This window comes from Manacus candei, unplaced genomic scaffold (assembly GCF_025592945.1).
Source record: "Manacus candei isolate 608988 ecotype Guabito, Panama unplaced genomic scaffold, ASM2559294v1 h1tg000014l, whole genome shotgun sequence".
NCBI classification, from domain to species: domain Eukaryota; kingdom Metazoa; phylum Chordata; class Aves; order Passeriformes; family Pipridae; genus Manacus; species Manacus candei.
The window spans coordinates 1814376-1838622 of NW_026138062.1; the positions used below are offsets into that span (position 1 = coordinate 1814376).

At 38.4% G+C, this 24247-nt stretch overlaps 1 protein-coding gene across 7 annotated transcripts in view; it reads left to right on the forward strand.

The window, feature by feature from the left end:
* Positions 1-23958, forward strand: part of NALCN (sodium leak channel, non-selective) — a 223297-nt gene extending 199339 nt beyond the window's left edge. For 5 of the 7 annotated variants that reach the window (XM_051780569.1, XM_051780575.1, XM_051780571.1 and 2 more), the window contains 17 exons: positions 1710-1830; positions 1916-2014; positions 4605-4698; positions 5194-5300; positions 5693-5767; positions 7873-7992; positions 8974-9042; positions 11216-11364; positions 12071-12164; positions 12949-13081; positions 13617-13732; positions 15946-16103; positions 16745-16895; positions 18990-19139; positions 19811-19928; positions 20900-20971; positions 21698-23958. In XM_051780569.1, coding sequence (XP_051636529.1) covers positions 1710-1830; positions 1916-2014; positions 4605-4698; positions 5194-5300; positions 5693-5767; positions 7873-7992; positions 8974-9042; positions 11216-11364; positions 12071-12164; positions 12949-13081; positions 13617-13732; positions 15946-16103; positions 16745-16895; positions 18990-19139; positions 19811-19928; positions 20900-20971; positions 21698-21891 — 2020 coding nt within the window. In that variant the 3' untranslated portion in view covers positions 21892-23958. Of the gene's footprint in view, positions 1-1709; positions 1831-1915; positions 2015-4604; positions 4699-5193; positions 5301-5692; positions 5768-7872; positions 7993-8973; positions 9043-11215; positions 11365-12070; positions 12165-12948; positions 13082-13616; positions 13733-15945; positions 16104-16744; positions 16896-17141; positions 17246-18989; positions 19140-19810; positions 19929-20899; positions 20972-21697 lie in introns of those variants that run through there. The other 2 variants (XM_051780573.1, XM_051780576.1) reach the window with 2 other exon arrangements.
* Positions 23959-24247: the final 289 nt, after the last annotated feature.

Genomic DNA, 24247 nt, shown 5'->3' on the forward strand with positions numbered 1-24247 from the left:
GGTTTGATTTGGTTATTATTACAGTGGGAGTTATTTTCTCAAAGAAGAATTATCACTTAATTGTTCTTTAGTACTATTATAGAGACATCGTGAGAGCCATACAGCAACACAGAACCTAAGAATATATACGAAAAGATGGAAGAAAAAGAAATGTAAATCAACTTTCCTACAGCTACCCATAAAAACAAATGAGCAAGTCATGTCTAAAACCAGACTTTCTCTTCTATGGCCATCAACCATGCCAGCTAGCAGCTTCTTTCTTTTTCCAATGTAGGGAGTCCTTGTGGTCTATCTATTGCAGAAATGCAGTAAAAATTATTTAAAAGCTAACATATCTTTTTAATTAGTATTCTAATAAAGTCCATTTAATATTTCTCAACACCTGAACAGGCAAAACTCCCTCTTTTTAATTTTTTGTATTTTTCACTTGGTTGGCATTTTGCAGAATCATCTTAACAGCCACAATTATTTTAATTGGCCATGTGTGTGCATAAAGAATATACCAGCAGTGGTGGTTTCAGATCCATCCTATACTAATGAAATAATATGCTGTGATTTGAACAGTCAGTGAAATTCTGACATCTGCAGATGTCTTTGTTTCTGTATGCTTCAGACAAATTCTTCCCCAAGTAAGCAAATTCAATCCTGTTCAGCTTGATCCAGAAATAAGCAAAAGCTGCCTTAATCAGCATAATTGTAAACTTTGGGGAATATTGCAGAAAAATGTTTTACTGCAAGGACGTTTATATCACCTGTTGGCTGTGTCATGCCAGATTTTCAAGAGCCAGATGTCAGTATAAGGACTGCATTAAAATGAAATATCTGCATCTGAGAGCTCTATTTTCACTGACTGATTGGATTTAAGAGGCACCAAACACGTAATAACTCTTCTGGAATACAACTATTTAGCTTATAGACTGTTGAAAAGTCATTGTGCTCTTTGGATTGTCTGTTTTGGATTGTAGAGACAGAACACCATGCTAACCTAGCCCAAGGAGGGTACTTTTAATGTTCAATTGCAAACAATCTTTTGAATGTCAACTGATAAAAAAGATTAGAGCGTATGGTATAGGTAAGCCAAGAAGATATGATGTCATTGCACTAAGTTTTGCTTTAGAGTGACAGTTCCTGATGATAATGTAACAGGGAACTACGTTTTCTAAATAATCTTGCTGACTTTGGAGTCCAGATTTTCTATGTGTGTTAGAGAATGATCTCCTACAGGTAAATTTATTTTAGAATCCGGCCAATGCCATCAGATCTATTTTTTCATGAATGCTGTATTTTTCTAATTTCAATGGCAAAACCACTAAAATGCAGCAACATACTGTCATAGAATGGTTTGGGTTGGAAGGAACCTTAAAGATCCTCTAGTTCCAACCCCCTTGGCATGGACAGGAACACCTTTCACTACACCAGGTTGCTTAAAGCCTCATTCAACCTGAACCTTGAACATATTTTAAGCTTTATTACTGTGAATCAGATTCTGAATAAGAAAATAAGCCATACATAGGGATCTAAAATATTATGCTTTAAATATTTTTTGCTGTTGCTACTGTTTTCTTATTCTTGATACAGAACTTTGATGTGTTCCAGAAGCTTTCACACTAGCTTTGCAGGGTATTTAAATGTTAGGCTATGAAGAATCAAGGTATCAAATAGAACAACTTTATTGCTGAAGTTACACCTATTTGTGTACTGCATTTCAGGGCAAATCCTCGGAATTTTAATTTTGACAATGTGGGCAATGCAATGCTGGCACTATTCGAAGTTCTTTCATTAAAAGGCTGGGTGGAAGTCAGAGATGTTATTATTCATCGAGTTGGGCCGGTAAGGAAACACATCAAAGCCTTTGAATTCTACAACACCTACCTTTGATTTGTCTTAACTATAAATCTTACTTTTGTCTATTCAGATCCATGGAATCTACATTCACGTTTTTGTATTTCTTGGCTGCATGATTGGACTGACCCTTTTTGTTGGAGTTGTCATCGCTAATTTTAATGAAAACAAGGTACTGAATGAGGTGACTTATTCTGAGTGAGGCATTTTATTCAGTAGAACTGACTCTGTAAGAAACCTGAAACTGATACTACACTGTCTGCATTACCTGGTAAGGCTGCCTTGAACACTGGCTTACTGATCTTGCATTCTGCAACACTGCAAGTCTTCAGATCCATCTGATCCATATTTGCTACAGAACTGAAACCTGTGATGATAGCAATCCATCACATACTCTGTCAAAGCTGTCTGAGTTTATTTATATTGCAGCCATGCTGCTAGATGGAGACTGAACCTAAAGCACAATGTATTTACAGATGCTGCTGGTTTAGTTTGATGTAGGCATACATGCCGTGGCAGATAAAAAGATGCATTATACTTGAATGTGTTGCAGCTAAGAGGTCTCATTAGAGCCCTCCCATTGCAGTATTTCATATCCAGAGTAAAGCTGTGTGACTTTTTCCTGGTAAACAGCAGAGTACATTGTAAAAATAATTGTCCATCACTTAAACAAAAAGGTAGTTAGTTTTCTAGAGAAGTTCACATAGGCTTTTTGGATTACCCTGAGAAATAGAAAAACTTGTCCCCGGGGGAATTGTTGCAGAGCAGCTTATGTCTACACTTGTTAAAGATAGAATACTCTGGATAGATTTGCTGCATACACACTGCCCAATGCTTAATCTGAGGGGATTTTCTGAGCCTCTTATGGTGCCCCTGAGGCATCGGGACATAATTATTAATTTTTTTCATCTTTTGGTTCAAAGTGACAGAAATAATGAGATATGATATTTTTATCACTCATGGCACTGGAGAGAAAGGATTATTGCAGACTCTGGGGTGTGGAGATGTGCAACAACCCAGTGTGCTAATGCTGGAGACTGGTTGCTGGCTATGGCCCTAGTCCAAACTCTGTAGCAAACGCAACTGTGGAGTTTGTCCTTCGGGAAGACCCTTTGACTCCTTCTAGAAGGGAGCTGAGCAGCACACTACTGTGCATGTAGCATGGGCAAGCAAGGCATCATGCAATTGAGTCAAACACTTTGTGAGCCAAATAAATGGCCTAAAACCTCTGCTATTCTGAAGGTATTTTTATATTTGCATAGCTCCAGTGTAATTTTGGTGAGATAAAGTGTGGTCATTCCTGTTAAAATGTATCTGTTCTAGAGAACAAGGAGCAATGTGTTATTCATTTATTTTCTTATTCACTAAATTTTGACAGAGAATTCCATTGGATTTTTATAGATGCTTCTGCCTCTTCTTGTTCAGCTGTGCAATATTACTTTTCCTTCAAATGTGTCAATACTCAAGTATTAGCTACCACTTTGTGATAAAGTCCAAATGCAAACACAGCTCCTCCAGCAGTAGTCCTACTCGCAGGGCTCTGCTCTGTGGTCCCCTTATAATGATCCCACTTGTGGAACTGCAGTCTCTGAGCAGCAAAGCAACGTGACACCATTATTTCTAGATTTTAGAGGAGTCCACTCTTTTTTGCCACCTTTTATCTTGTTTGCAGTGAAGGCTCTCCAAGAATATAAACCAGACATGCTCATTGGGGTTAATGAGTTCCTTTTAATTTAAGCATTTCTAAATGGTACGATTTGGCCCTGACACAAGTAGCCAGCATCCTTACATCTATCACTTTTTCTGGATTGTGTTGGAAGGCGCCTCTTCCCAGGGTGCTGTCTGGGGACACAGTTCCATAAAGAGATTATGTCCACTAAGAGGAAGGAATCCTGACCTTATCAGTTGCACAGTCAGCCTCAGTTCAAGCATCTAAACAAGCCAATTCCCAGGTGAGCCCCAAAGATCACCCCAGCCCTCACCCAGCTCAGTGCAGCTCCTTTCTAACGGGGAGAGCAGCCTTTTGACACTTACCTTGAAAAGGTCTCCCTTGTTTTTGTAACTCTAGAATCCTTCCATGAGATTTTACAGTTCTCTGAAGTTACAAGGAACTCACTTTGCTTTGAAGGTCATTTTAGATAACATTGAATTCCGTTTGGAGTCTGCTTTTTCTTCCTATGTTATGAGAACATTTACACACATACCAGCTACCACCACCCCACCCTAAGGGTGTGTCTCCACCTCTCTTTGTGCTTCCTCCATGGAGAGCTCTTGTAGATTCATAGCATACTATTATTTTATTTCAATTACACCCCAAGCAGAAGAGCTGTGGAGAGCAGCAGTGGTCTCCTGGAGGGCTTGTTCCCTGAGAAACTGTAGAGACACTGACAAGCCACAGGATTTTCTGCTGCAAAGTCCAGACAAAATCGACCAGTCTTTAAAATAGTGCTTCCTGGCAAATGATGTTCAGTCAAACAGAAGACATCCTGCAGTGTTTCATTGCCCACACTGGGCTGCTGCTACAAAGAACAACTGTGCCTGCTGAGTTGAGTTCCGGAAACACACAGCTAATGCATCCAGAAATCCTCTTGAGTAACAGCTGATACTTCAGACTCCTTTACCCAAACAGTGTGTTATTTAAGGAAAGTTGCATATGTAACTTTATTTCAGGCACCAAAGAGAATGTTGTTTTCATGTTACAGTGTTGAATGTTCTAGCTGTTAAATGACAAAAGCTTTATACGCTTCTCTTTGTTTATTAAGGGGACAGCTTTACTGACTGTAGATCAGAGACGATGGGAAGATCTGAAAAGCAGACTGAAGATAGCACAACCTCTTCATCTCCCACCTCGTCCGGGTATCAAAGATATTTTGATTTTATACATGTTAAGCCCTAGTGTTCGTAATTCCCCAGGAATCTGCAATTCAAATTAAAACTGCAATCGTGAGGCCACTAGGAGGTTGTGCATAAGTTAATGTTGAAACAGGCTCCAACTACAGATCTCTCCATAAGGCTATTAAAATCAACCCAAAAAAGGTTCTACTTCGATGGCTTTAGGATAAGCCTTAATGATAAAATGAATTTCTAAATGAAAAATGTTTGCAGTTGGCTGTAGTGATATGAATGGAATGTATTAACCTGACAGCAGTTGAACGATGCACTTACACTAAAACTACCAAAACCTTCATGCAACACTGGTGTTCAGTATTTGAAATTAGATGTTCAGAAGCCCTATTTGATATGGAAAATTGTAGCAGAAAATTAGAAATATATTTTGATGTTCAGAAGTAAGGGGAAAATGCCATTGTGGTTTTTAACTCTCCTCCTCGAACTCTTTTTTTTTTTTTTCAGATAATGATGGTTTTAGAGCTAAGATGTATGACATAACTCAGCATCCATTCTTTAAGAGAACTATTGCTGTACTTGTTCTGGCGCAGTCTGTGTTGTTATCAGTTAAGGTAATTGTGATTTTTTTAAGTGTTTCTTTATAGTAGTACAGCATGTGTTGCACATTTCCTAACACGACTTAACCATCAACTGAGCCATTACTGTGATGAATGTAAGGAAATATGATTTCTAGATACAACAATCTCAATTGGGGCAGATCACTGTAGATTAATTGTAACTTTTAGAGCTGAGTCAATTTGTGCCTTTTTGTGGTCCAATCCACTATTTTTAATTTCTATAAATCTACAAGAGAAGAGTATACCAAGATACCGTTCCTGTCTGAGCATATTTTAAAGTGAAATCTATTCACTAACAAAACCTTCAAGAAAAGTTAAGGCAATGAAGAGGCATTTATTCTGTTGAACAGCTACTCTTCTATGAATGGATTTTGTTTGTATTTCAGTGGGATGCTGCAGATCCAGTGACTGTACCTTTAGCAACAATGTCCGTTGTTTTCACCTTCATTTTTGTCCTCGAGGTAAAGTAATATATTTTGAGACTTCTTGAGATTAAGCCTCATATGTACATATTTCATTTTGTCTTTAGGAAATCTGTCTCATTCTTCACTATGGTATTTACTTCTGAACATGTACATTCAGAGTTCTCCATGTCACTTGTCTTTAAACATGTATTATAAGAAGAAACTTTTAATGTTTCATAGTCATACTTCTCTACAACCTTGAGCTTTGTGTCCTTTTATATGTATTCAAGTCTGAGCCTTTAAAAGTGTATTTTGGTGAACCCAGTGAACTCTTTTCTTGCAGAACATCTCAGATTAAATTCTCTCTGTATAACACAGAGTCTGTGTTGTCTCATGGAAGTTTTGCTTGTTTCGGTTCTATTTTGCCTGGTGCATTAATCCCCACTATTCTGTATCTGTGACATCATCAAACCTCTCTCAGTTTTGTTTTGGTTTGGTTTAAGTATCATACTTCATTTTAATACTTTAATAAGCTATGTCCATATTGTCTGTCTTTTGGGGCACAGATCTGGCTCCTGTGTGGTAGCAGTTCTCTTTCTATGAGAATATTGTTATTACAAACAACTGTGCAAGGTGTCTTTAGCCTATTTGCATAAGATTGGAATCTAATGATTTAGCCACATTTTGAAATGCATATGTTTTTTAATGTGTAAGGATATCCGTAGTGTAACAAAGCACACATTTATGATGTTAAAGAAGATGCTTCCTCTGTGGTTAGGTTAGTACACAATTCTTTATAAGTTTGTGGTTGACTACTTTTCTTGTCAGTCCATTCTACACAGCTGATACTGACCACTATCAGAAACAGGATAGTAGACCATGTTTCCCACTGCTCTAATCCAATATGACAGTTCCTATGTTCCACTGATAGGTTTTGCCAGCAGTGATGAATAAACAATGAAGTGAGTAGCTTGTATACACTAGCTGTAGCTAGAGTATGGCCACGTTGTTGATTTTTTTTTCCCTACCCAGGAGAAATCAGTATCTCTAGGGAGACTGAGCAACACAGAAAAGTTTTGTGTCATATGCAGGCAGGTTTTAATTTACCTAGTAACTGTGTCTTTGGAATTACTTTTTTCTTTTATACTGTCAGGGGAAACAAACACACTTGTAGAATTTCAAAGGAACTTTGTCAGAGCCAAAAAAGAGCCTGTTGGTTGTCTCAACAGGCAAGCTATCACACTGTGAGTGCACACCATTTATGGAGACAAAGCAGCTTCCTGCCCAGGATCTTCCCTAAGGCATCATTGTCTTGTTACAGAATCTGCTTTGTACATGGTCTGCTACCACTAGCAGGCATGATCCATGAGGAAGCTTTCTGCATAGCTAACAGCCCTATGTCTAATCTAACGACTCCTGATTCAATCTTAAACCTCTACTGCTCACATCAATATATGTGGTATAGAAGAACAGGAAGAATTTGAAGATCTCTCTTTTGTTACCACACTGATGATGACAGAATAAAGAGAGATGTGGGGGTTTTTATTTGCATGGTGTGGTATTCAGTTCAAGATTGTAGGTACCTGAGTTTAGGTGCTTAAATTCCATATTCGAGGTAGGTGTTTAAGCTGTAACTGTGATCAAGGAAGATGGAGGGTGAGATTCAGTTACCTCCACTAGCCACTGCAGAAAGGTAGGGATGTTTACAGGTCTTCTGTCATCCCTTCCATCCCCATGCATCTAACTCCAATTCTCTAGGGCACCTCAGCTAACTGGGTAGAAGGAGGCAAGATATTTTCAGATACCTCAAATCACAATTAGAAATTCAGAGACCATATTGTTCATTCTGTAGTCAGGCTTCATAAAACATTATAAGGCAAAAAACTACCTGGAAAATCAGCCTTTTACCTCAACATTATATATGGTTTAGGTTTCCAAAATATTAAATGGCAGGGTTGCAAGGTGGAATAGAAAAAATAATGTAATGAATGCCTGACATTTATGGTCTTTATTTAGTAGCTCTTAACTTGAATTGTGTATGAGAAGCTCTCTGGTGTTCCCTCTACATACATCACCTTACATCAGTATCTGGTTTATTTGGTTAGTCCACATAGGAACATTTAACTTTTTAATTTAATTTTTTTAATTTCTTTTATCCTTAGGTCACGATGAAGATTATTGCAATGTCACCTTCTGGCTTCTGGCAAAGCAGAAGAAATCGGTATGATCTCTTGGTGACATCTCTTGGAGTTATATGGGTGATACTTCACTTTGCCTTACTGGTAAGATTTACAGAATGAAATTGCAGTGATTAAAGTGATTTCATCTGTTAAGCACCAGCAGTAGGATTGCTGCTATACATTGAGATAAACCCTCAGGAGTTTAATAAGGCTGAAATACGGCTGAAGAACATTAAGCTTGATACTAAGAAGGAATCACTGTCATGGACAACTGATATGAGTTAAGAGTCTGTAAATGTGGTAGAAAACACATTCTTTAGGAGTAATGTGACTGAGAAAAGGAAGGAGACTGAAGAGACTGAGAGCTCTTGCCAACAACAGTCTCATGAGCAAAGAAGGAAGAAAGAGGCAATGCACAGAATGCAAATGGGAGCAAAGGACTGGAAGAAAGCATTGGTTCAAAATTGCTGAACAATATAGACTGTCCCAAACCCACCAGCGATTCTGTACCACTGGTTTTGGTTAAGGGGGGATGATTAATCCAAGAAGACATGGAGGAGAGGGAAGGAAATCAACTCTCCCTCCATCCCACACCAGTTTTTTAAATTTAAATACACTTCTGGTTCTTTTATTTACAAGGGAAGGAGAAGGGATGGTTGATACTTGTCATCGATCACAAGTTGTCAAAGTCACAACCCTGTAATGGCTGTGGGATTCTCTCTTGTCTGCCCCAAGCTCTGTTTGAAAGAAAACCTGTCTTCTGTGACTAGACATTTTGCCCTGACATTCACAGTTTGCCCCCTGCTGCTAAGTAGCTTGGAAGGCCTGAGGAGTTTCTGTAATCCGGTGGCTGCCTAGACAAGTAGACTGGGCCTGATGGACATAATTAATAGAGGGTTGAAGGTTTTTTGGTTTGATGTGTGGAGAGGCTGGGTTTGGGTTTTTTGATATTGTTGCTACTAGTTTATGATTTCTCTTATTTTATGTGGGGATTGCCCTATATTATTAAAAGATCAATTGTCATGATCTTTCCAAGAAATCCTTGGGGCACAATGTATTAAGTCTTCTGTGTTTGTGTTCCAGAATGCGTACACATACATGATGGGGGCATGTGTAATTGTCTTCAGGTTTTTCTCAATTTGTGGAAAGCACGTAAGTATTAATTAGGAACTACAGCTATTGAAGTGCTCAGGTATAGGTTAAAGGACTAGATGCTATGCATCTCTAAAGCAAAATCTTTAGGGCTCCATTTTGTAGGCAAAGAAAAAAAAAAGGAGACTTCAAGCAGCAGTCTCCAACTTTACATACTGTCTTTAAAATGTCAGGATTTTAGGTATATTGTATAATAGTGCTCTATTATGCTTACTGGAAAAGTTGCATTTTTTTCAAAAAACAAAGTGCCACTGCAATACCACAGTTTTAAAAATGCTTTCTGCAATTCTGAACATACACTGCGCTACTTTCAGCCCTTGCCATTTCAGTGCAGTGTGATGTGCATGCTATTTGTTTATTTTTGCTGCAAGACTACAGTAGTAGTGGTTGATGCATTCATCTTATTATGATAGTGCTCTTTTACAGAAATTTCTTCCTCCAGAGTGCAAGTCTGTGTCTTTTGTCTCTACAGTGTATGTCTTATCATGGTAAAGGACTTACATTCAATTTTAAAACAATATTGGGCCAAGATGTTCTTCTGGAAACACTTGCATGGTTATAAAGCAAGTCACTTCTCAAGTTTACATTTCTTTTGTGTTTGGATTTTCTCTGGTGTAATTGAGAGTAGACAGGCAGAATAAGCATAGGCAGAGAACAAACACATTTATTTAACAAGCGGTGACACTGCATTCTCTTGCTGTGGAACTTCTTACACTATCCAAATATCTTCTATGAAGTCTGACATATTAAAGTAAATGTGATTAAAAGACTGCTGTACTAGGTTGCTGGGGTTAAGAACAGTAAGTCAAAGGATTTGTTCAGTAGAGGAAAAAAGTTTTCTTTCAATCAAACTACACGGAGCCTGAAGAGCTTTTGGAAGTCAAATGAAAAATCCTTGCTTCTCCTATGCATCCAGACCAAGTGATTGCCTTCAAATGTTTCAGATTGATTCTAAAGTTTTTTTCAAGGTTTTAACCTAGTCATTTGTGCTTTCATGTTAGAAGCTGTATGAGTTTCACTAATTTACCTGTTCTGTTGCAATGTGATGACTAAAGGTCAGCATGAATTTGGTTTGATTATAAAGAAAACTGACTCCCTCAGTCCCATTAAAGGGAATTTTCCATCACATCCAAAGCAGTTAATGGTGTCGGGACAATCTAGGGCAATAACTAGGGCAATCAACAGTAAAATGTACAATATACATGCATGAGAAAGTAATAGCTATAATCTAGGCCTAAGGCCTATGTAATTTCCAAAATTATGTTCTCATCCTAAACTCTATGGCCATCTTTGCAGAATCATAGACTCACAGAATGGTTTGGGTTGGAAGGGACCTTAAATATCAGCTAGTTCCAAGCCCCCTGCCATAGGCAGGGACACCTTCCACTAGACCAGATTACTCAAAACCCCATCCAACCTGGCCTTGAACACTTCCAGGGATGGGGCATCCACAAATTTTTAGGGCAGCTTGTTCCAGGGCCTCACCACTCTCACAGTAAATATTTTTTTCCTAACATCTAATCTAAACCTTCCCTCTTTCAGTTTAAAGCCATTTGCCTTTGTCCTGTCTCTACATGCCCTTGCAAAAAGTCCCTCTCCAGCTCTATTGTTGGCCTCCTTTAGGTACTGAAAGGATACTAGAAAGTCTCCCTGGTCTTTCACAAACTTGCATGAGAAATTTATAGTTTAATTAAGCTGCACCTATCTTAAGGAAATCCCCTTCTCTATACATCAACCCATTCCTTTAAGTAGGCTGCAGTGTCTGTAGTTTCTATCTAACAGTTAGAATCACTTTCAGATAAGCTCAGAGTAGTTTATTGCACCACTGTTCATGCAATGCTAATTCTGATACTTCAGGAGTATACTGATTCTAGAATATTATAGTTAGGCTTATGCTATATTTTCACTGTATTATCCTAAGCTGTATTATCTTATATATACTTTTTGAGGAGTTGTAAATGACCTTGTAAATGATGAAGATATGCTGATGTCTGCAACAAGTAAAAATGACACACACTTCAAATCAGATTTATAACCTACCTTTTTACTGGGCTCATCCATTAATGTATGTGTGTAAAGAATTTATTGTCAAATGGCAAGTGCAAGAACTGTCTTCTTTTTTTCTTTGCTTTCCTGAATGGCATCATAGATGATTTTTTCTCTGTCCTTCCAGGTGACACTAAAAATGTTGCTCCTTACTGTGGTTGTCAGCATGTACAAGAGTTTCTTCATCATAGTGGGAATGTTCTTACTGCTTCTTTGTTATGCTTTTGCTGGAGTGGTTTTATTTGGTACAGTGAAATATGGAGAGAACATTAACAGGTACAGTGTGTACTTCCTACCTTGTGGGGATGTTCTTTAAGCAGCCTGAAGAAATCACATTCTGCTAGAGAGAAGTTTATCCATGGTAAAAAAACAGACAATTCTCCAGGTCTAGCTGAAGAGTTCTAAACAGAATTTCTGACAGGAGACATCCTATTCTGATACTGAGCCGTCTTTCCAGTCCTTGTGCATTGGCCCAAATGACACCTAATCCAACCGAGAGCATACTGAGAGCTGGTCTTCATTATGCCAGCTGGAATATGCTTCAAAGCAGCACCGTGCTAACCCACAAGCTGCTGAAACACGGTGTACCTACTATATCTCATTGGCATCACCCAAGAACAGGATCCATATTCCAGGCCAATACAGAGAGGAGACAGTTCTTTAAACTGTCTGTTAACTGGAGATTTCCCAGTCATCATCAAGCTTATAGAAGAAAATGGAGACAGGAAATAGGATCTGGCCTTGAGTTTACTTTAGCTCTAAATAAAATGCACTAAAATACTCAGACCCATGTCTGAGCTAGAGTTCAGTTATTATATCTTAAGTCATGAAATAAATAATTCAATGAACTCATTCAAATGATACTGTAACTATTTTTAGTTTAAAATAGTAGAACAGTAGAAACTGGAAACATTTTTTCTTGCCAATGTTTTATTTCTGGAAAGTGAAACAATCTCTCTCTCTCTCTTTTTCTTTAAAACAGACATGCAAATTTTTCATCAGCTGGCAAGGCTATTACTGTACTCTTCAGAATAGTTACTGGAGAAGACTGGAACAAAATTATGCATGACTGCATGGTAATTACAATACTGCCAGAGCTAAAGTAGACAAGAAATTAGATACACCCTTCCATCTCAAACTGCTATCACTATCTTAGCTTTGTAGAAGGAATACTGTGCTTGCCTTTGTCTCTTCAAGAGATATAATGTTCACTAAACCTCAGAACATGACACACACATTGCAGCTCCAATTCCATACTCACAGTGTAGTATTTCTTGGAGCTAGGTTATTAGATGATTTAAAAACAAAAATGAAACTATTTCATTTACAAATGAAAATGTTTCAAAATCAGAAGTGCAATAACTTACTTTTTCACTCTTATCTCTTCTTTGACTGGGGCAAGATGTCTTTTCAGATTAACTTTTTCTTTAATGCCTGCACTTAGGTTCTGTCCATGATAATGATAGTCTTGATGACCTCAGAATTAATCCTCAAATCATTATAAGTAAATGTTTGTCTGTGCTTTCCATTGCAAAGAAAACCATATGCCTTTCCTTTTTAAAATTAATGAGCAGGAAGGAAGATTTCTGAAAAGCATCATGTTTCAGAGCACCAGGTTATTTCTGTACAGTGGGATAATGCACAATGTGCCCTGCATGTGGACTGAGATCCATGCCTAAGCCTTTTTTGTCATATGTCTCTCTGTTCTCTGGGTTTTGACTACTAAAAGAAGAAAAAAAACCTGCCCACAATAATGCCCACAGTACTATTCCCTATCTGGGAAGCTTTAAAGAAATAATAGTCTTAATTATTGTATTGTTTGCAGAGAAACATTTTACTTTATTTTCTTTTGTTTTGAAGGTTCAGCCTCCATTTTGCACACCAGATAACAGCACCTACTGGAAAACAGACTGTGGAAATTATGCTGGTGCTCTTATGTATTTCTGTTCTTTCTATGTCATCATTGCGTACATCATGCTAAACTTGCTTGTTGGTAAGTGAAAATATGCATTAATAACAAAAAGGTAAGGTCCATCTTGGCATATAGTGTGCTAGATGTGAGTCTGTTGTGCTATTCAGGTATGAGGCTACCTTGTACTTTCAATGTTATCTTGTATGAGTATAATGGTTTTGATACTTCTTTGGTATGGTGTATGCTAAAACTCAGGAAGTTTGGAAATGTAAGCTTTTTGAACGAATATGTTGTACTTGTAGAGTACAGTTTCCCTATGAAATACTGTTTTGTGAGCTTTTCTTTCTTCAGTTAATATTTTTTGAACATCATTGGAATTCTCTTAATTGATATTAGAACTTTAGGTCAGGATCTCACCAGCATTTAAAATACAGCTTTTAAAAAGTGAGCATGGTGAATATTGATGTGGTATAATGGTTTACTGTGCATTCAAAATCCTTGTCTGAACATACAGGCATTTATTAATATGAAGTTGGCACAATAGAATTAGATGTTAACCAGTTAGAATGTAACTACAGGCATTCTTTGTGGTGTATTTTGTTTTTATTGTTTTCAGCTATCATTGTGGAGAATTTCTCATTGTTTTACTCAACCGAAGAAGACCAGCTTCTAAGTTATAATGATCTTAGGCATTTTCAAATTATATGGAACATGGTTGATGACAAAAGAGAGGTAAGACATTTGATAATAATCACAGAAATCTAGTAAATTTCCAGCTTTCCTTGTAAGAAAGTATGGGGAAAACAAAGTATATTGGCAAAACTCACTCAGAGGTTAGATTTTAGAAGTTCAGTGAGCACGATCTGAAGTTGTTCATGACCCTTCGAATACTAACGTGTATTCTGTGACGTACTTATAGTAGCAGATTTACAAACAAACGTACCTATTTAAAGGATTAATATAATAGCATCTTTCCTCACAGCTTCCAAAGAGTTGTCCCCTTGAAAGTCTACAAACTCATATCCATTTATGTGTCTGATCTTTGGGAGAGCTTGCTGAGATTTCAGCACTGTCTCTTGTATAATTCTTATGGAGAGGCTGATGAAGTATGGGCTGAGTGAAAAGACAATGAAGTGGACTGAAAACTGTCTGCATAGCCAGGCCCAGAGGGTGATGATCAGCAGCACAGATTCTAGTTGGAGGCCAGTAACTAGTTGTGTACCCCAGGGGTCAGTACTGGGTCCAATCCTGTTCAACATCTTCATTAATGAGCTGGACCATGGAGCAGAGGGCACCCCCAGCACATTTGCTGATGACACCAAACTGGAAGGAGTGGCTGATAAATCAGAGGGTTGTGCTGCCTTCTAGAGGGACCTCAACAGGCTGGAGGAATGGGCTCGCAGGAGCCTCATGAAGTTCAACAAGGAAAAATGCAGTCTTGCACCTGGAGAAGAATAAACCAGGGCAAAGTACATGCTGGAGGCCACCCAGCTGGAAAGCAACTTGTCAGTAAAGGACCTGGGAGTCCTGGTGGACACCAAGTTGAACATGAGCTACCACTGCCCTTGCAGCAAAGAGGACTAGTGGTATCCTGGGCTGCATTAGACAAAGTATTGCCATCAGGCCAAGGCAGAGGGTCCTCCACTCTACTCAGCCCAGGTGAGGCCACACCGGGAGTCCTGGGTTCAATTCTGGGCTCCTCTGTACACAGAGACACAGACATACAAAGGGACACAAAGATGATGAAGGGACTGGAGCATGTCTCCTGTGAGGAAAGAGACTGGGAGAGCTGGGACTGTTCGGACTGGAGAAGGCTCAGGGGCAGCTTGTCAAATACCTGAAGGGAGGGTGCAAAGAGGACAGAGTCAGGCTTTGCCCCATGCTCCCCAGTGACAGGACTGGCGGCAATGGGCACAACCTGAAATATGGGAGGTTTCCTCTAAATATCAGGAAACACTTTTTCACTGTAAGGGGGACTGAGCACTGTCACAGGTTTCCCAGGGGGGATTATGGAGTCTTTGTCCTTGGAGATATTCAGAAGACATCTGGACATGGTCCTGGGAAACTGGCTTTAGGAAGCCCTGCTTAAACAGAGGGAATTCGACAAGATGAGCTCCATAGATCCCTTCCAACCTCAACCATTCTGTGATTCTGGAGTAAGAATAACATCTGGGAGACTGAGGTGTTCAGATGCTCACACAAATGAAGTCATCATCTGAATGATTCATGACATCACTAAGATTTGAATATGAACAACATGGCAGTGAAACAAGTTGGCTCCTTGTAGTTGGCACATGGCTGTGCTGGAGATGGAAGCTGCTGATACTGATAGAGGTAGAGAGTTCTGGATCCATTGTGCCCAGCATTGACACTATCTCTCTGATGTGGAACAACACATTACAGCAAAAATAGTTCCGATCAGGCTTATTCAGTAGAAAAAAATATTTGAATATTATGAGTACCACAGTTTCAAAGGGAAGTATCTTGAGTCCTAAAAAAAGAATAAAATAAAAACTCCCAATATTCTTCTGTCCAAAGATGCAGAGAAGGGAACAGGTTTTACAGTGAGTTGTAGGCTTGGCTGTGAGTGTTTAAATTGTAGTTTAATTTCCATTTTTCAAAGTCAGTTCTTCAGGCATATGATTCTCATTACAGATGAATGCAAATGGAAAAACTCAATCCCCAGGCAATTTTGAAAATTTCTGGCAAAATGACCAACATAGACTGTATATGAGTCAAATAACAGCAAAGACTTCTGTGAATGTGCTGAAGAGCTGGCTTCATGTGCATATTTTTCAGTAATGTATTCACAGTGACTTAAATAGGCTAGGATTAGGCACAGAGTCTTTGGAGAAATCGTGTTTCTCTCACTGTTCAAGTTGAATGTCTGAGCTGGTTGTTAGGTTGCAGTAATAATTTACCATCTATTATGCAATTTCACACAGGGGGTAATCCCTACCTTCCGAGTGAAATTTCTGCTGAGGCTTCTGCGAGGCAGGCTGGAGGTGGATCTCGACAAGGACAAGCTGCTGTTCAAGCACATGTGCTATGAAATGGAGCGGCTTCACAATGGTGGTGATGTCACTTTTCATGATGTGCTCAGGTACCCTGAGATTTTCTCTACATTTTTAGAAGATATATAATGGCCTGTGTTTCCCTCCAGGCTAACAGGTAGTCATTAGACTTGGGAAAAGGCAAGACTGGTAGCCACAGAGGCACTGCAATTTTAAATGCAGTACAAAAATTAGATTTCCATTTTTTTCCTGCAAAAATATTAGGGAATCAGCTCTAAGTATTTTAAGATTTTCATTGGAGGCAATTTGTCACAAACAGCAGTCACATGTTGTTCTTGTATCCTTCTAATGAAATGCTGCACCTTCAAGTGTAGCAACATGACAGCAAGCCTGACTGGAAATAAAATAGAAATGGGAACATTATCCAAGCATAAACACTTAGGGGGGAAAAAAATAAAAAACCAAAACACCACCACAAATGCCCTAATTGCTCACAGTTCAGCAGCTCGCCTGTTTTCAATAGCTACATGTAGGTGATAAGGTCTTTGTTTTGAGCACCACAAGTCTCTTCTGGAATCATCTCAGCAATTTTTTAGCATCAAATGTGAATTTATTGCACACAACCTCGTTATGTATTTTTGCACTAAAGTCTCAGGTATGAAGTTTGATTTTCTAGATTAAAATGTAATGACACCAGCATTTAAAAATAAATAAATTGTGTTTCTTCCAGCATGCTTTCATATAGGTCTGTTGATATCAGAAAAAGTCTTCAACTGGAAGAGCTGCTTGCTAGGGAACAGCTGGAATATACCATAGAAGAGGAGGTGGCCAAACAGACCATACGCATGTGGCTGAAGAAGTGCTTGAAGCGAATCAGAGCAGTAAGTCAAGCAAAACCAGGATCTAAATGGTTGCATAAATTGTACTGTTCAACACTGCTGGAATTTGCTGCCACTGTGCTTCATTTGCTCTGGAGTCATGATAATACTTATTTGAAGAAGTATGTAGCATTTGCTAACTCAGCAAAAAACTGTGTGTTACAGCTCAATTGAAAGTGCAACAAAAATAAGCATCTTTTGAAGGCAAAACCTGTCTTCCTGACAAAAATCTATCTGTATTTTTGATAGAGCAGGAAGAGGCATGTGCAGAGACCAAAGTCAAAGGAATAAAGAAAAAAACAATATAATTTGATGAAACTTCATAGGCCTAATCCCGCCTCACAGAATGTAATTGTATAATTTCCTTGCCTCTGCTGGTAGATCTGTCACCTGAAAATGACTCTTCAAATGGAACCTGTATTAAGATAAATCATTTGACTGAACCATTACAGTTATTTTGTGTGCAAATGAGCAGTATGTGTACATGTAAAGCAGGTATATGAACCATGGCACACTGTAGCTGTGTAGCCAGTAAACTAAGCAGGGACAAGGGCTTGGCTCAGGGCTGGGATTGGATCACCCATTAGCATGTTCTTCAGCACAGTTTTGGCCAGTTTTGGCCTATGTGTACTCATATACCCCCAGACCACTGCATATGATCTCCCAGACCACCGCTGTAGGAGCATCACTGTCCTCCAGGCATATCAGGGTGGAGACCACTGCCAGTAGGCATTGGTTGAAGCTAGAGACAGAGGGAAGCTTAGCCAGATCACACAAGTCCTGGCCTGTCTCTTGTCTTCAGCACTGCAGGCAATCCCAGTCTCTTTAACTTACCCGTATAAACCTAGCCAGTGCTTCTGTGTTCTGTTTATGAAGTGCTTCTGATTGTCAGAAACATTTTTACCTTTGCTCAGGATAGCTACAATATATGCTGGTTGAAATTTGGCTTGGATAAATTTATATTAAAAAAAAAATAAAAAAATTTTGTTTAGGTTTTGCAGTTATTCTCATGTTGTCTTCCAAAACCAACTCTTCCTTTATATAAAAAATCACAACCTGGTTACACTGATGACTGATTTTTCAGTTCCTGTAAGTCTGAGTCCAGCTTTTGACACATATATTTTTTATTTCTATAAAAAATTACTTCTTGTGATTGAAGGTTTTCCATAGCAATCTGTATAAAAAATCATAACAGGACATTTTGAATGTAATGTACATTCCAGCTGAAACCTCAGTGTTCAATGATACATAATTTCATTTTTTATCTCATCTCTGTATATGAATAACAATGGCAGTAAATTTAGTCTCAGCTCTCAGTTCTGGGTTTGTTCAACTCTGTTGTTCATTTCATTATGATACTGAACTACACTATGTTAAAGTAAATATGCTATTCATTTCACTCCAATAATATGGTTCAGATCATTTCACATTATATGAACCTTTTATAAACTGAATGTAATTATGGAAGTTAATATCTGTTTTCAAATTCTCTTATTATTCTCCAAGTGTCTCTAGAGGGAGCATGTGAAAACTACCCAGGAAAGTGAAAACCTTCCTAAAGGCTGTTTATTTTAATTTAAAAGCAAATTAGATTGTAAGATCATAATGGTGGTAGGTTTCTTTTTCTATTTGTACTATAAATCTATACTTAGTCCCAAGGTTTTCACTACAGTTTTATTCAGTCTTATTAGCAACCTGTTCCAAAGTCCATGAAAGAAATCAGAATTTTTTCATTGCCTTCATGTAATTTCCTGTGAATCTCTAACAATTTCCTTGTTTCTTATTTTTGGAAGAACTTTAACTCATCAATTAGAAACTTTGTGTGTGTTTAAACTGTAGGTTTAAACCAACAGTTGAGCAACATGCCTTCCACTTAATATAATTCTTGATTTTAATCCTCTATTCCCTATATAAAGGTTAGAAATATGCTGGAAGTCACTTTATTTAAATAGCAACATCTGATACATGGATCTTTATCGATGCACCTGGGATCCACATCTGGCTGTTCAGTTAAATATTTAGAATGCTTTAAAAAAAATCAAACACTGTGACACACCAGTGAGAACATTTTTTTCATCACATATTGTGCCTTGATAGAAACAACAGCAGTCGTGCAGCATTATCCATAGTCTGCGAGAGAGTCAACAGCAGGAGTTGAGCCGATTTCTGAATCCTCCCAGCATTGAGACAACACAGCCAAGTGAAGATATGAATGCTATTAATCAAGATAACAGTGCACAACCAGAGGTATGTTAAACTGAAAACTATCAGCTACTCATAACAAATTCAGAAAACTTCCCTGTTTCTTATTTCTTCTTTTTTAAAACACCATTTTAACTGAAAGGGTTGAAAGCAATACCTTGTTTTGCTTTGGTCTTTACTGTCAGATGTAAAGGCAAGATGGTCTAAGGCAGTAATTCCCCAACATAGTTAGCTGTCTTGCTGTCACTATAAAGGGCAATTGTACAATTCTGACAGCACCAGCTTTCAGCTCCAGCATGAGCTTTGTACAGGCTTGGGGATGTGAAGCTTTCCAGTTCAGGCATCCTGAACTAGTGTTCACACTAAGAGAGGTAATACTGGTCATACTGTGTCCTCTGAGCAGGAGCCCTGGGCTCTTCCAGGCTGGGGAACCCAAAAAGTACAGCATAAGGGCTACTTTCTACAGTGGATGTAGAAGGCTGAGAATAATTTCATACTCTTCAATGGGACTGTACAGTGGCATTGAGCCCATTTTACATTTGTCTGTTAGTAGTTTTCTGGGGCTTTAAAGAATAGAAACCATGCTGCCTTAACAAATGGCAATATGTTTTGTTTTATTCATGGAAAAAGCTTGAAACAGGATAGAAAAATAACCCCCTTAGGATTATACCCATGCAGTGGGGAACTATGACTGAGATTCTTTTATCTCTGTTCAGACGAGTAGCCAGCAGCAGCTCCTTAGCCCCACACTTTCTGACAGAGGTGGCTATCGACAAGACTCTGGAGATGCTGGGAAACCTCAGCGTAAATTTGGACAATGGCGCTTGCCATCAGGTAAGTGAAGAAGGTTTATCAGTAGAGTCCTTACATGCAAAATTGCTGCTGTACAATAACAAGGCCATGAGAGGCTTCGTGGTTCACAGTTCTGCCCCCTGGCTGCTGCTTACACCCACATCAGGGCTTTCCTACCCTCATGGCTGTTACAACAAAGCAGCTTCTCCCCTTTTTCACAATTCTGAAAGTCTGGAAGATGGACTCAAGAACTGCCCTGTGCAGGTGGTTGCATTTTTTACTTTTTCATTTATTCAGGACCTTTGGATTGGGGACTGTACCGACCTGTATGTTTGGATAGCATCTTGTGCATTTAGAGTTCTCTTTTGTCATGTGAAGTATGGTGAAAATGAATTTTTTCCCAACAACAGTAGTAATTTCTGACTGCCTTGTCTTGTCTAAGCATGCCAGATGTATGATTTATAACTTAAACCATAATAACACATTTTTAGATCTTCAGACAGGAATTGGCCATGTGTACAATCAGTGTCCCATTTATTTTCTCAGAAACAGGTTACTCTAGTAACTACAGTCCACTAGAAGAAAAAAGGCTAGGCTATGCCATAGAGGAGGGTGCTTATAGGAGGGTGGGAGAGGTGCATAGCTGCAGTCTGATGCCTTATTAAGTCCGTATTTCAAGAGTCCGTGTCTCCCCCACCTCAAATAGTCTCAAAGTGTATATTGACCTCTACAGCCTGCTACACCCATGACAAGCAGCACATCAACCTGCTTTCAGCTGTCATCGGTCAGTCCTGTTCTGAGTCAGAGTGCTGCCTTCAAAGGCTGCCAGTGTTCAGACCCCAGTCATACTTAAGGGGAAGAGATAGTCATGCTATGCTATTGACTACCATTGACCCTACTTTTGTGACCAGTGTACCTGTCCAAGAAACAGGATAGTTTAATAGAGAGCTTGCAATCCATGTTTTCCAAGTAAATATCACTGAGCATCAAAGATCAGCATTTTGTTGGAACAGAGAGAAAGAGTGAAAGAGGAAGCTTGCTAAAGAGGAATCATACTGCTGTAGCCAACTGGACAGGTTTTTCAGGTGAGAATGAGGAGCTCAGGTTTTTCTTTCTTAACACTGACCTGGTCCATGTCAATCTTGAATGTTCCTCAGTGGATAGTCCTAAAAAGGAGGGTCATCTCCATGCATAGTACAGCGCCCAACAGATAAGTAGTCTGCCTCCAGTCCAACAAAGACATGTATTTAGCATCATGAATAGCATAATTAAGATCAACTGTGGGGTTTATATAATTAGACATGTTTTAGTACCATACCAGCACCTTGTACTGGCTTCAACCCCTAGGCCATAGTAAAGTATCATTTTCTAGGTGCAGCTGCCAACCCTAAAAGCATTTTTCCTCCCCTTTTCCTCACATTTACCACTTTGACCATTTTGCCAGCAGGTCAGCTCATGTAAGTACTGCCTAAAATATTTAGGCTGCAATTAGCTGGATAGGAAGACGTCTCTTGGATCAGTTATTCCAGCAGAAGGAAATGAGGGACTGCTCCATTAAACTGCTCTACCAGCAGATTAGTGGGAGCAGTGTGAACAGTGAGAGATGGGAAAAAAACAAAGAAACAAAAAACAGCAACAGAAAAAAGCCAAACAAAAAGCCACAACAACATTAGAAAAGACCCCTACTCTTTTTGCAGTAAATCAGTTTGAAGGTGCCCCCACTCCAGCTAGTTCTGTATATGTGAATTCCAAGCAAAAATGCTCAAGAAGCAGATCTACTCTAATACAGAACTTTCTGTTTGATTTCATAGCCCCCAAACCACTAAGCCATTCAGTGTCTTCAGTCAACCTCCGTTTTGGTGGACGTTCAACTATGAAATCTGTTGCATGCAAAATGAATCCTATGTCTGATGCTGCTTCTTGTGGATCAGAAGTCAAGAAATGGTGGACAAGACAATTAACTGTGGAGAGTGATGAGAGTGGAGAGGACCTTCTTGACATCTGAGAAACATTTAAGTCATACTACAACAACAACAACCACTTCAAGTACAGTCTTATTTTCTATGTTTAGAATTAAAGACACTGTGTGATGTACAATTTCTTTAAAATCAATGTCATAAATTTTTTCTATGCTTATCCTTCTGCCATATGAAGCATAGCACACATTTAGGTGTTAGAATTGACCTCTATAGGTACTAACTGTACTTTAAGAAACCTGTATACTATAGCAGTACTAACAAAGCCAGAAAGACTATATTGCCTTTGGCAGACAGAGTATAGAAAGATTTCATGTGTTCTGTAGAATCATAGTGAAAATATATTTTGATATACACACCTCTGTGTTTTTCTTCAACCTATACTGTACTTTAAAGTGGCAACACTTTACAATACAGGGGTAATGTATTTCATCTTATGTTTTCACTCAGTTCTTATTAACTAACATTACTTTAGAAAGATTTTATTATTCACAAATGACCTGAAGAGGTCAGCACTGACTTCATGTTCAAGGGAAGTATTTTTACAAAGTACAGATTCTGAATTACAATTCTAAGCTTTTTCTGGACCTTTTTTTAAAATATACAAGATACAGCATAACTCATTTTAAAATCAGAAGGTGAAGGATTGGCTTTTAAAATGTAAATATCTTTGAGGTGTGGTTAATTATGCAAAGAGCTTGATTTTCATAGAGAAAACAGGGAAAAAAACCCAAGAAAAAAATACATGAAAACTGTGCATTTAAGCATCCAGCAAAAGACCTCCAGTTGAAAAACATGGGTTTATGCTTCATTTTCAGAATATACTGGCTACATATAAGTGCGGTGTCATTATTCTCCTGTTAATTGGGTCCCATTTCCTTGTGTAGTTGTAAAATAATTTTCTTCTTTTCTGTGATAAAAATTAGCATGTTGGGGATTCTAATTACAGAACAGTATTGTATGTCTTTAAAAATACGTTCAGTTTTGCCTATATAGGTAGAAGCAAATTTTACTTACCTATGTTACTTCTCATGCTACAGCCCTGCAAAGCTAAGGCATGACATGTACTGAGGTTAAGTACCTTTGTCCCCTTTATCCTAATGCATCATATTTTGAGACGTTAGCCTTCATTTATTTTATGAACCACTAATAGTGCTACATTATCGCCAGTGAAAAAGCAGCTATCGCTTTCATAAAAGTTTTTCCAGTGAAAGGCCAATGCTATACAGATATGGAGGTAGAGAACAAAAGCCATGAAATACAACAGTGTTTGTTAGTTTCAGAATTTAAGGCTGTCAAAAAATGTGGGGTAAAAATGTGCCCTTCCCTCAGGGAAGAACTCAGAGTTTGCAGATTTTGTTCCTTGTCCCCCGACTGGGATTTTTAGCATAGCTGGGACCTTTCTGTTACCATTGTTTCCTATGGAAATGATAGGTTGCTCTAACATGGCCTGATGTGAGATCTTCTAAGAGGCTCACAGTTTATTTACATCACCAGTTCAAAAACATATCCTTTCAAAAGCAGACAAAAGCCAGTGTTTGGAAAATTTTTTCTTGCCAAGATATTAATGTAGAACAGTCAGAATACAACAGTGAAAACACACAGATGCCTTCATCAAAAATGCAAAATTAGTTTTGGCCATGAAATACAGTTTTCTTGGCATCTATCAATGTTTTGTTCCCAGTGTATGGTTGAACATTGTTTAGATTTTTTTCTGAAGTAGTCATACTGAACACATCTGTATTTTCTGGGCATTTAATGTGGTTTGGGGTATATTTAAGTTTAAATCTCGTCAAATGTAACTCTATAGTAACAGAATGTGTGCATTCTCTTGTTTACTAGATTATGAACCATCAACAAAACCTCGTATGCAAATCCATTATTTTGTGTTCTGTTTTGTGCTTGTTTAAGTTAAGCTTTTGTATATACGATAAAAAGATAAATATTGGATTTATAAAAGATACTATCTTTGAAAGTTCAATAATATATTGAACTGCAGATCACTCTTGCTGCAAACCTTCTTTTTAAAAAATCTGGCAAACATTTTTTCCTTGCCTTACAGTACACTGTCAATAAAAGTGAGTTGCTTTAAACAATATCCCTCCCTAGAGTTTTCATTCTAACTGCATTCGCTATACCTGGCTTGTCTGTGATAATGCTGCATAGTAACTAGCTCTGTGGCTTATTTAGATTATTTAGAGCTGCTTTCAAATTCTTGTAATTGGAGGGCCTCTTTTTTTTAACTCCAGCAACTGACCTCATCAGTAGTGCCACAAAGAGTCTCAGTCAAAAGATGGGACTAAATAAGTCTGTTCATTATTTGTTTTTATTTAACCCACTTTTTCTTTGTTTGCTGTGGAATTTGGACATGTGTGTGTGTTTGTG